General features: G+C 39.5%; 1 protein-coding gene and 1 long non-coding RNA gene across 2 annotated transcripts; one reads left to right on the top strand and one right to left on the bottom strand.

Annotated features, from left to right (window-relative positions):
- The first annotated feature begins 4,996 nt into the window (after window positions 1-4,996).
- LOC105426282 (uncharacterized) lies at window positions 4,997-5,326 on the top strand. Its single transcript, XM_011637441.2, has one exon. The coding sequence runs from the start codon at window positions 4,997-4,999 to the stop codon at window positions 5,324-5,326; it is 330 nt and encodes a 109-aa protein (XP_011635743.2).
- Window positions 5,327-8,463: 3,137 nt separating this feature from the next.
- Window positions 8,464-12,938, bottom strand: LOC105426262 (uncharacterized). Its single transcript, XR_016139128.1, has 4 exons — window positions 9,497-12,938; window positions 9,068-9,192; window positions 8,761-8,803; window positions 8,464-8,653 (listed from the first exon to the last, which is right to left on the bottom strand). It is a non-coding gene; the product is annotated as an uncharacterized LOC105426262 (long non-coding RNA).
- Between the last annotated feature and the right edge of the window lie 371 nt (window positions 12,939-13,309).

The raw sequence follows: 13,309 nt of genomic DNA, 5'->3' as shown, positions 1-13,309 counted from the left end.
CATATAGCAGAAAAATAAAAATACTTTTATTATGCAAGTCGAACTCAAGCTATCGGTCAAGTTTACTTAGAAGTTGATCGGTTTAGCCGTTATTCAGATCCAATACTTTCGGATGCTCGCATCTCGCCGACTCGTGTAAAATCACACGGCAGTGTTCGGTTGACTTGACACTACTGTGTCTTCTGATTTCTTTGAACCGCCATATTGTTGAATGTGCATTTCTGTCATGCGCGAGTGACAACCATTTCATATTGAACTGAGTTAATCTACTGTATCTACTTATACTGCGGTCTTAATTATGTTCATTCTGTTATTCTATTGATTGAAATATTATCTTAAAACGATCTTAATATAAGAACGTATGAACTATGAATATCGGCCTTAAAGACGTCTTTTTTATAATTTAAGGGTTGGCAGGAGTGACGGGCAAACTCTGAATTGATATTGGAGAGCCCGTGCGTGATACTCCGAACCTCAAATTTACCAACGCCGAGAAATAAAATCTCAGTTTCGATGTATTGGTATATACAAATATCATCGCATTGCTCACGCGACGCATTGCAGAGAGGAAAGATAGAAAAGGATGTGGAATTACGTTCTTTCACGCGTCATCCTTGTTCTTCTACTATGCTGATAATACACGAAGCACCGAAGCATATTGCTTTGTCAAAATATGGCCTGGAAATGTTTTCTGGCTTTTTGAGATAGAAAGCAATGATGCAATAAGACAAATGGGCGCCCCCTTTTTATGAATTTTTTATTTGCATATGTATATATATGCGTATATGTATACTTATAATATCTAAAATTTATATACATGTTTCAAAATATATAATGATAAATAATGATAATAGAATAATAGTAAACAGAATGAACTAATTATAATAATGCAAAATAGAGTGGGACACTTGCACATTTCAAAAAACTAAATTATAAGTTGTACGAAACAGTATTATATATAAAAGTTGCATAATTTCAAGAGGATCATTATATAGTATATAAATTTTTTTTATAAATCTTTTATAAAAAGGCATTTGAAAAATTTCAAAATCAACATTGTTTTTTTAAATGGAATCATATATTTTTGTTATGTATTTTTGTAATCTGATTACTATAACTATAATATGATTGCTTCAGTTATTTTGAATAAAACTATTATATTAAAATACAAATATCAAAAAGTCAATAATTTACGAGTATTTTATATTATATTCTAGCATATTCTAACATAAAACATAAAATATCTCCTAAATTATTTATTTCTTGGTAAATATATCTTAATATGCACAGAATAATAAGATAAATAACTTAGTATTGTAACGGTACGTCCCTGCGCAGTCGGACAATACACGGTACGGATACGGGGACGTGAGCTCGAAGAGGCTCGTTGGATGCCGGATTCGGGAAAGAGTAGCGATCGCCTGGTTTTAATTACTCAAAATAGTGGAATTTATTATTAACTTAGATATGAGGTTAATTTATATAGATGATGTTTCGTCTCTCTCAGCATAACGCCGTATGGTTTTCGCTTGCCGCTTTGTGATATTCGTGGCGTGGTTGAATCGCGAATGCGATGGGTGATAATCGTTAGATCGTACGTAGGCCGTATACACAGGGATGCCATTTCATGACGATTGCAGCCACGCTGCAGCACGTAGAGGGGATAGGCTGGCACACACACTAGCGCGAGCGCTCGTCCGTATACGCTCCGCGCTTCGGCTTCGAGCGGTAGAGAAGGAGTACCGACAACTACTGTCTTCTTCTTTCTCGAAAAACGCTGTATCGCTGATTTGAAGCTGGCGTCTCATGACATGACACGAATTAATCATGCGAGGCGCGATGCCATTGTCGATTATTTTTACACTTTTATACATTTATTTTATTAAGTTAATAACATTATTACAATATATTTTTTTCATACATAAATAAAAATTAAAATTTGTAAATACAAAAATCCACTCTTTGCCAATATATACGCTTTTTATTTGCAAAAAGTAATTATTATATTAAAAAAATTTATTGTGGTCTTATAAAGATATTTAGATATAGCTATTAAAAACTGAATAAATATATAAATAAATATATAAATATATTATGGTGTGTACCACTTGGTGGGTCACCAGTTTATTGTCACCAATTTGTGGTGGCGTGTATGACTGTGTAGCTAGGTGTTCAGAGGAAATCCACCAGTCGGGGTAACAGCCCACACGGGAATGACACTATAAATAATGCGGACGACACAAATAATATGGATATCGAGCCTCTAAAATGAGAATAGTACAAGTTAACCTAAACAAATGTTCGACAGCACAGGATTTAATAATTAATACGATCATTGAATCAAAGGCTCATGCTGTCATCTCGGAACCATATTTTGCGAGCCGGAACAATGACAGATGGTTTTTATCAAAAGACAACCCTCCTACGGTAGTTTTATTTATTAATGACAAGTTCACATATAATTGGCAATTACACGACTCTGCTCCGGGCATTGTGGCAGCCAGGGCCGACAACTATTTAATCATAAATGTATACTTTGCTCCTAGTCGGTCCCTCAGGGAGTTCGAAAGTTTTATGGGGACTTTATTAAATATCATAGCATCTGCTGGGAATACGTATATTTTATTGGCCGGAGATTTTAATGCACGTTTTCATGAATGGGACAAATACAATAATATTCGTGGTATGTTGTTTGACTGGTTCTGCGGATTAAAATTGAATTTACTGAACACTCCTGGAATTGCTACGTGCTGCAGAGTGCAAGGAAGTTCGACGATTGACCTGGCATGGGGCAATAGTCTACTCTGGAATCTGACTCCGCATTGGATATCGGACGAATACAATGCGTCCGATCACAAAACCATTATTATAGACATCCCACATGACGGTTCCAAGAAAATCCCTAGAACTAGGAAAATTTCCCAAGGTAGAGTCTTAACAAGCTCGACAGGGACAGACTCCTGGCGTCACTCCATGCGGATTTTTGGACTCTCTCAGGAATTGATGCGATGAACCTAGACCTTCTTATTCAGAGGGTGATGAGGATAGTAAGGGATGCGTGCAACGTAGCAACGCCAAGAGTTTATGGACGCCCGGGCAAGAAGCAAGTTTACTGGTGGAATGAGAAGATTGCGGGGCTCCGCGAAGAGTGTAAGAGGGCGAGAAGAAGGTACACCAGAGCACCGGCTCGTAAGGATAGCGGGATTTGGCAGCGGTTGTGGATGGAGCTAAAGGTGGCTAGGGGAAAGCTTAGGGCGGCTATCGCAAAAGCCAAGGACGATGCAGGAATTGATTGACTCGATAGAGAGTGATCCCTGGGATCGCTCATACAGACTGGTTACTGGGAAACTTAGAGCATTCACTCCGCCGATCTATGAGACCCTCGAACCGGAGTTTATAGGCAAGGTTTTACGCATCTTTTTCCGCACGATGATGGTCGTGACCGCGCCGTGGAGTTTTCGTCCTTGTGCGCGTTTGAGCGACGTACCTAAGATCACTGTTCCGGAATTGGAAATTGCGGCAAACAGGTTAAAGAATAACGGAAAGTTCCCAGGGCCAGATGGACATCCGTACAAGATCCTTATACCTGCAGTTGGACTTGCGGGAGGGTGTTTGCTACGATATTCTCGAGGTGCCTCCAGAAGTCATATTTTCCTGCGGACTGGAAGGTATCCAAATTGGTTCTATTGAATAAACCGAACAAACCTCCGGATAACTTGTTTTCGTTTCGACCAATCTGCCTACTAAACACCATAGGAAAATTATTTGAAAAATTAATAGCCAATAGGTTGAGCGAATTTCTAGAGAAAGGCAACCTGCTATCGAGTTATCAGTTCGGTTTTACAAGTGGCAGATCCACGGTTGACGCCATCAGGAGGATATAATTGATGCAGCAAACAGGGGAAATTGCTACGCGGTGTTGGTCAGCCTGGATATCAGGAATGCCTTCAATTCCATACACTGGAACGTCATAATGTCAGCGCTGAAAAAGAAAGGTGTACCGGATTATTTACGAACTATAATTAGAGCGTATTTGTGTAACAGGAAAGCGGCATATACAAACAGGAATGGTGGTTTGAGGAGTTGAAGATCATTAGAGGAGTCCCACAGGGATCGGTTTTAGGACCACTGTTATGGATCATAGCATACGATCAGATTCTCATCAAAGATGATGACGCTGATGGTTGTCACATCTCATGCTATGCAGACGACACACTATTAGTCGCAATGGCCAGGGACTTTAGGACAGCGGTCCACAGAGCGGAAACCTACACAGCTACAGTGGTTGATAAAATAGAAAAATTGGGATTAAACGTAGCTGTTGAGAAGATTGAAGTGGCAGTCTTTTGCAAGAGGAATCTTGTTTTGCCGGATATTCTACCTAAAATTAAAATTCGAGGATCAGCCATAAACGTAACAAATAAGATCAAATATCTCGGATTTATATTGGATATGCAACTCACATTCAGAGATCACCTGATGTACGTCATCCCGCGTGCAAGAAAGTTGGTAGGAGCTGTTGGCAGATTGATGCCGAACCTGAGAGGACCTGGACAAAATAAGAGACGGTTATACGCTTTTGTTGTGCAGTCCGTCATTTACTACGGTGCTCCCATCTGGGCGAATCGATTAAATTATAAATCGTTCCCTGTAAAAGAGATGAAGAATATAATAAAGATTGTCGATCAGGATAATTTGCGGATATAGAACTATATCATACATATGTTCAACATTGTTAGCTGGGATTTTCCCTTTCAAAATTAGAGCGGAGCGTCTTGCGCGATTGTATTGGAGGGAGAAGGAGGGAGGAGCGGAGACCGCGGCTCTCTCTCTTCGTGCGAAGAAGGAGCTAAGGAGGGAGGCAGACTGTAGGGCGATCGAAGATTGGAGAACTCTTCTGGAGGATCATAGGCAGGCGGGGGTTAGAATTAGGGAGGCGTTAACCCCTCTTCTCGGAGCGTGGCTGGGTCGCACCTACGGTTCGCTGACGTTTCGAATGACTCAGCTTCTGAGCGGCCACGGATGCTTCAACGAGTTCCTGTACAAGATAGATAGGACTCCCTCACCCGTCTGCGCTCACTGCACAAGCGGGAAGCGGGATAGCGCGGATCATACCCTTCTGGAATGTAGGGCTTGGTTTTGGCACCGCTATAACCTGTATGACTCCCTTTGTTTCGAACTGGGAGATATCGACCCTCCAGATCTCGGTAAGATTTTGGAAGCGATGCTCGGTGGACGGCGGCAGTGGTCAGCCATGCATCTCTTCGCCAAGAAAGTAATGCTCGCTAAAGAGCAAGCGAAAAGGGAACGGCAGGGAATCAGATAGCTCACATGCGTGTACACCTTGACGAGTTCAAGATTATGGATCTGTGTTCGCTGTCTCAATGATGCGTGCCCTTGCCCTAGTAACATTGTGTCCTACGAACACACCTGTGGGTGTGTTCGTGAATAGTTAGTTGCTTTCGTTTTTGAAAGCAGCCTGTTGGTGCATTCCAAATACCTTCTCTGAAAGCGTGTTCACATGTAACACAATTTTGAACCAGACTCGATTCTCATTGGGTTATTCCTCTCTCAATAGTGAGGGGTGTGTTCTTCCCCTTCTTACTATTAACCCCTTTATGGCGGGTGTGTATGTATGTGTTCTTTGTATACCCAAGCTTTTCGTTTTCGCTCTGTGCGTAAACAAATGATTGATCAGACGTGAAAGCGAGCATGTCTGCGGATACTGGAAAGTGACGAGCGAGTGTGTTGCCCTTTGGGCCAAGACCAGGGGGAGGGTTCGTGACGTGTTGTTCCGTCAACGTTCCAGTACCCTCCTCTGATACGATCGTTAAGGCTACAGAGGAGGTTTAATGGGTAGGCGAGGCTGGGTGACTTTTCGTTTGACGTGCCACCCACTCGAATCCCACACTCCCCACCATTCGTCCGGTGGGGGTCTTACGAAGATTCCTCCTCTATAAACAAAAAAAAAGATGTTGTGCTTGGTGGCGTGGATGACGAGTGCGTGTGTGTGCCGCGTTTCGAGCGTGAGTGTGGCCTGTTGCACTGCATCGCTTGCAATCGGCTGTGAAAGCTGGTTCTCGGTCCGAGGGGAATATCTGTCCTCGACCAGCTGTGTGGCGGACCAACGGTGTGAGTGTCAGCACCCAGCAAAGCGGAAGGTTTTATCAGCCAAGTATCGCTATGCGTTGAATAATAGGAGCGCAAGCTGAAGGATATGTGAAGGTTGCATACACGCTAACAATCAAGGAACGCTGAGTTAATTAAAAGCCATTATATTCTTGTAAACGCAAAGGAAAATGTTACAAAGGCAGGCGGGACTTGGTTTGGGTCCCGCGAGAGAAACGTGTGGCCGACTCGTCGCGTCTGTCTCTGCGCGTGCGCGCGCAAGTTCGTGTAGCCGCTCCCTGCACCTCTCACGAGCCCCGGCTCCTCCTCGGCGCGGCCGGGGGGTGAGCGTTGGAGGCTTGACCTGGGCCGGTGGTAGTCCCGCGGTCTGCGTGGCGGCTTCGGTGTAGAAGCGGCGAGTGTCACGGCGCGGCGGCCGATGCTGCACGTAGCCGAGCTCGATGGCGCAGAGTTGCCACGGCCTATCCTGTGGCGCGCCGAGTTCCAGAGAGTGGCCAGAAGTCGGTGGCCGCTCGGGTGCTGTTGCGCTCGAGGAAGTCGAGGGCCTCGATGCGTCCCCTGCGGACGGAGTCGGTGGCCGGAGCAGGCTGTCCTCGGAGGAGGAAGCCGACCCGAACAAGTCCAGGAGTCGTTGCTTGCAGCGACCGGTTGGGCGCCTGGCTCGTCGTCCGGTGATTCGTCCCTTCTCGTCGGTGCACGGCGAGGGAGGTGTGTGCCCAGGTAGCGGCGTGGATGGCCGCGCGGTCGGCGGCGGCGAGCGTTGTAGTGCCGGTGACTTCTGGATGGTGGGCAGCGTCGATCGTCCCGGATGACGAGTCGTCGTGGGCGGCCCCTAGAAAGGAGGCACGCCGGTGGAAGTCCTCCTGTTGCGCAGCGGCTCCCCGAGTTGTTGGAAATCGGCGTGCTGAGACTGCGGCCTGGAGCAGGTCGCCCGGACATGGGCGGATTGAGCGGCGTCGCTGGCCGCGAGAGTCCTTCCTGGGCGTGGTGTGACTGCGGTGATCACGGCCGGCAGGAACACGTCCGTAGGAGAGAGAGGCGAGATGGATATGGCAGCGTTCACGGCCGTCAGAGGTAAAGGCGGAAGGACTTGGCGGCGTTCACGGCCGTCAGAGGTAAGGCCGGAAGGGTATCCGCGGTGTTAACTGCCACGGGGAGTACGACCGAAGATTGGTCGGTGATTTCCAGCAGGGAAAAATTGCCGTATGATGAGCAATGAGGCCAGAGCTGGCCTCCAGAGCTCGGAGAGCGTCGCAGTGCAGCTCATACCAGTAATTGGTTCGAGGCGATTGAGGCGAAGAGCGATGCCGAGTGCCGTTCTTATATAGCTCCGCTGTAGCGTTTCAGACACGAGAAAGTGATTTGTCGATTCGCCATCTAGTGGCGAGCGCGCGAACCACCATGCTGCGCGGGATGCGCGCGACGGTGTGTCGATGGTGCGTTCGCGAGGCGGTGACCACCACAATATATATATATATATATATTGTCGCGACATATATATATTATCGCGTTCGCGACGTTACTTCCCGTGATCGCGATACTCGGCGGAGCGCTTTCGGAAAGAAAGAACACTGTTTTAGGAAAAACTCGCTCTTTATTAAACCAACGACACAGAAACCCGTCCGGCCACCGCGGAATCTGGCCGTCAAATCTGTAAACAGTCGGAGAACGACGCGTTGCCAAGGGCCGATCCTCTATTCAAACTCTTATCGATTGATATTGATTATTTCTTAGCAGCGCCGAACGGAATACCGCACGGCCGCAACAATATATAATATGTATATATATATATATATATATATATATATTATATATATTTATATTATATATATATATATATATACCAATAAATATATAAAATAAATATTAGATATATTATTATATAAAAGGGAGCTGAATATAAAAAGACTATATAGCTTTTATGATATTAATAAATAATAGATAATAATAAAACTAATAATTGATATGAACATATCAATCGCAAAAAGAAATTCAAATTATGTTAACACTCTTATCTTTTCATTATTGTTATTAGTTTTTAAATGTTTAATGCTTCTTTGATAAATTTTTATTAAAAGAAGTATTAATTATTCTTTTTAGTAATAATTAGTAATAATTTTATTTATTTTAGTAATAATTATTCTTTTTAGTAATAATTAGTAATAATTTTATTTATTTTAGTAATAATTATTCTTTTTAGTAATAATTAGTAATAATTTTATTTATTTTAGTAATAATTATTCTTTTTAGTAATAATTTATCAAAGAAGCATTAAACATTTAACAACAAATAACAATAATGAAAAGGTAAGAGTGCTGACATAATCCACTTAAATTTATTTTTATATTTTTTATTTAAAATAATATTTTTTTACAATTATATTTTTTCCCCGGCCTCTTCCTTCTCTATTTCCTTCCCGGCCTCTTTCTCCTCTCCGGACCCCTCCAACTATATGTCATATGTCCCCCTCGTTGCAAGGCCCATCTTGCACGGGAACGTCCACCACTATTTTGTCTATAAGGCACTGAAAATAATTAAATGTGTCAAAATATTAATGTTTACATATATATGTATTATACATGACATATATGTGTGTATTTATATACATATAATTATTTCAATAAATAATACCACTATCTTGCTGCTGCTGCTGTTGCTGCTGCGGTTGTTGTTTCTGTATAAAAAAAACTTTTGAAAAATCTAAAAATTACAAATTAACCAAATACAGATCTGGAAATAATTTATAATTTTATTGGACCATCAATATTATTATGTAGGACACTTAAATATAATAATAATGTTCACAAATTTCTGATCTAGCAACCGATTTGAATATAAGATTTCACAGATAATCATTTTAAAGATCCAATAAAATTATTTACATATCAGTATCTGTCTAAATTGTTATATTTGTCAGCAAAAGCGTTCTTTTTCTTACCAGCAAATTTACCTGCTCCCGCAGCTGTTGCAATTACAGCTCATGCTGCTCTCTCAATTGCTGCATTTGCAGCTCATGCTGTTTTTGCTGCTGTTGCAGCATATCAGCAAATTTTTTCTTTTGCTCTGTAAAATACATAAACTATATATAATAACATTATAATAGTATAATAGTAACATTATTATACTACTGATTATACTACTGATATCAGATAATGATAAAATTATAATACACGCGTACACACGTACACGCAGGCACACGTACACGCAGGCACACGTACACGCAGGCACACGTACACACAGGCACACGTACACACAGGCACACGCAGGCACACGCAGGCACACGCACATGCATATGATAATGAAGCATATTAAATTACATTGAAAATGTGATTTATATTTCTTAAATAATAATAAATTGTAACTAAACTGTCATTGCGTCGTCGAGTATGTTGCTCACTGTGTCGCCGAATAAGAAAGAAACAACGATCTCGATTTTCCATTGTTTATCTCACGATGCGCGACGATTTCATTTTTCTTTCGGTGACTTCGTGTACCATCTTTCGATCACATCGTGTATCGTGTATCCCCATCTTAACTTTTTAATATTGAAGAATATATTCGAGATTAAAAGGTATAACTTTCCATATACACATTTATACACACGCACGCACGCACGCACGCACGCACGCACGCACGCGCACGCACGCGCACGCACGCGCACGCACGCGCACGCACGCGCACACACACACACACACACACACACACACACACATACATATATATATATATATATATATATATTCACATATACGTATACGGAGAAAAACGATTTAGGATCGTAAAATATTATATATTTTGACAAATAACAGAATCCTGATTTCTTTCCGTGACATACGCATGCAATATAATTTTCATATTATATTTCTATTTCTCTTTTTATCTTTTTTCGATTTTTTTGTCCTTTTTTAAAATTGATATGGAAATGTGTGACAAATCAATCAAAAAACGTAAACGAAGCTTTATAAAAGCTTGGCTTATTGATAATAGATATCAATCATAGATATGCGAAGTATCAAATAATAATAGTCAGTATCATTGTAGCATTTGCAATAAGAATTTTTCATGTAGTTCATTAATTTCTCGCTATGCAGATTCTGCATGTCATAAAAATAATCTTATAAAAGGATCATCATTACCTAACAATGGTGAAAAATAAAAAAAAATATCTCAATCAGTTTTTCAATAGAAATGGTTAGATATCGAAGAATTCAAATGTTGGGTACGAGAAGTACCTAACAATGCAAATTTATCTTTTTGTTCAATTTGCAATAAAACTATTACTGGTAGTTTAGCACAAATATATCGTCACACAGAATCCAAAGCACATTTAGATAAATATAAAAGTTTCATTGAGATAAATAAATCAAATCAAAATTTGCAAACGGAAGATAATGAATCACTTTTGTCGTTTGATGAGCGTAAAACGTTAGCAGAAATTAGATATGCCGCATTAATTGCCGATAAAAATATTTCTCATCAAACTGCAAAAGAGATTCTTAATTTTTTTCAACATATAGGAAAAGATCCTAATATATTAAAAAGCATGAGCATGAGTCGTACAAAATGTAAAAATATTATTACAAACATTTTATGCCCAATTGAAACGGAACGTGTCGTTAACAAAATTCAGAACACAAAATTTTCAATATTTATTGACGAAACGTCTGATATTTGTAATACTAAATGGATGACTTTTATGGTACGATATGTTGACCCGGAGACATTAGATATTCGTTCACAATTAGTTAAATTAATTAATATTGATGCCAAAGATTCCAGCGCAGAAAAATTATCTCAAGCATTTAAATGTGAAATGTGGAAAATGAAAATACCATTTTTAAATATTATAGCTCTATCATGCGACAATGCATCTGTCATGATAGGAAAATTTTCATCATTTAAAAAAAAATTAGAAGAAGTATGTTCATATTTATTAACATTTACATGCCCTTGCCATTCCGTCGCATTAATAGCGCATGCTGCATGTAATAAAATACCAGAATTTTGCGAAGAATTTTTACGAAAAACTTCTAGTTTTATTAACAATAGCCCCAAACGATTATCTGTTTACAATGAATTTTCTGAATGTTTCCAAGAAACAAATCACAAATTATTAAAATTATGTGATACACGCTGGCTTTCTCATTATTTATGTGTAGAAAGACTTCTGGAATCTTGAGAAACAATTAAATATTTTTTGAACGAAATGGTTGTAAGTGAAAAAACACAACGTGGAAAACATCTATTGTCTATAATGGGTAATATTGAAACAAAAGCCTATTTTCTTTTTTTAAAACGTTTTAAATTTCTTTAACGCATTCAATGCATTTTTTCAAGCATCAGAAACACGAATTCATTTATTGCAGCCAAAATCTTTACAGTTTCTTTTTCAAATTTGCCGAAACTTTTTAAAAGATGAATATTTAAAACCTTTTTCTGTAAACACAGTTTTCTCTTTAACAGAGAATCACAAAATTCTTCATAAAATTAATTTAGGTACAAAATGCGAAGAATATCTTTACGAATTACTGATGCAAGGACGAAGACGTAGTTACATCTGTTCGAACAAATTGCTTGATGTTTTATGTAACTGCTGCAGAAGAAATTCGTAAAAGATTATCGATAAATAATAAATTTTTATTAAAATTATAAGTTTTTAGATCTTTTGTAAGCTTATTCAATACTGATAGAGAAACTTCATTTAATGATGTTTCTTTTATAGTTAAAACTATAGATAGTGTTGATGAAGATACTTTAAAGAAAGAATAGATTGCATTGCCATTGGATGTTACAATGGAAGAAAAGCAAAATCTTTCCACATTAAATTTTGATAATATGTGGAAGGAAATTTTACATCCAAAACATCCAAATAATATTACTAAGTATCCAAATTTAACAAATGTTCTGAATGCTGTTCGATCACTTCCAAATTCAAATGCCAACCCAGAGAGAATGTTTTCCTCTTTAAGTAATTTAAAAACAAAAAATCGAAATAGATTATCGTCAGCTTCCATTAATGCCACGTGCATTTTAAAATCAGGATTAAGGGCGAGAGGAGAAATATGTTTAAACATGATGATTGAAGAAAAATATTTGTCTCTTATGTCAATACAGATAAATTATATGCTAATATTGCTAAAAAAAAACGCAGTTTTTTTTTCAACTTTAAGGCTACATGCTGTGAATGACAATGAAATTGCTGATCCCTCGTGGGCAGGTTAAAAATGTTAAATATTAGATTATTAGAATCTTGTCCATAGCAGACATCACGCTTAAAGAGGATAAGCGTGTAAAAAATCTTGTCCATAGCAGACATCACGCTTAAAGAGGATAAGCGTGTAAAAAATCTTGTCTATAGCAGATATCACGCTTAAAGAGAATAAGTGTGTAAAAAATGTCTATAGCAGACATCACGCTTAAAGAGAATAAGCGTGTAAAAAATCTTGTTTGCGTGAGATATTATGAGAAAAAAAAGCGAATTTGTATCAGTAATATGTATGCGTATAGTTACATACACACACACACACACACACACACACACGCGCGCGCGCGCGCGTGAACACCGTTGGTCTCATAATCGATAACTATAAAGACGCCGATCGTCGCGCGAATACCCCGACGATAACTGCTTCTCGAGAGTATTTCTCCGCGTTCGGTTTAAGCTATTAACGATTTCACGAATTGGCTCTACAAATTGACTTGTTCTCTCTGACTCCGAGTATTATGTGTTCCACGAGGAGCCTCAGCACGCCATCATGCTCTGTTTCCTCTTTTCTCCGGGTCATCTGACGCTAGCATGACGTGTGCCCCACGTGAGCGTCGCGAGCGCCGATATCGCGCGTGATGACCGCTTACATACTCGGTGTTTCACGAGAAACCTTACAGCTTCGACCATTCTGACAATACATTCGATCCCGAATGTCTCACATACATTTATTAGCAACAATTTATAATTTTAAATTTATAATTTATAATTCGCAAATCTTACAGCTAGCACTTATTTTCTAATACATATTTCTAACTTTATTTACAATCAGATATTCAAAAACACAATAAGATATACTATCAATTATTTTACCATTTCTATTGGTTTTATCCACGATTTAATTTTGTCCGGGGACTGAATCGTATTGTAAGGTTTTTGCATTATGCTGAATCCTGGATGTCTTTTACAATGAAT

The sequence above is a fragment of the Pogonomyrmex barbatus genome, unplaced genomic scaffold, assembly GCF_055798465.1.
Source record: "Pogonomyrmex barbatus isolate J1 unplaced genomic scaffold, ASM5579846v1 scaffold2, whole genome shotgun sequence".
NCBI classification, from domain to species: domain Eukaryota; kingdom Metazoa; phylum Arthropoda; class Insecta; order Hymenoptera; family Formicidae; genus Pogonomyrmex; species Pogonomyrmex barbatus.
This window is presented reverse-complemented; position numbering and strand designations above follow the sequence as displayed.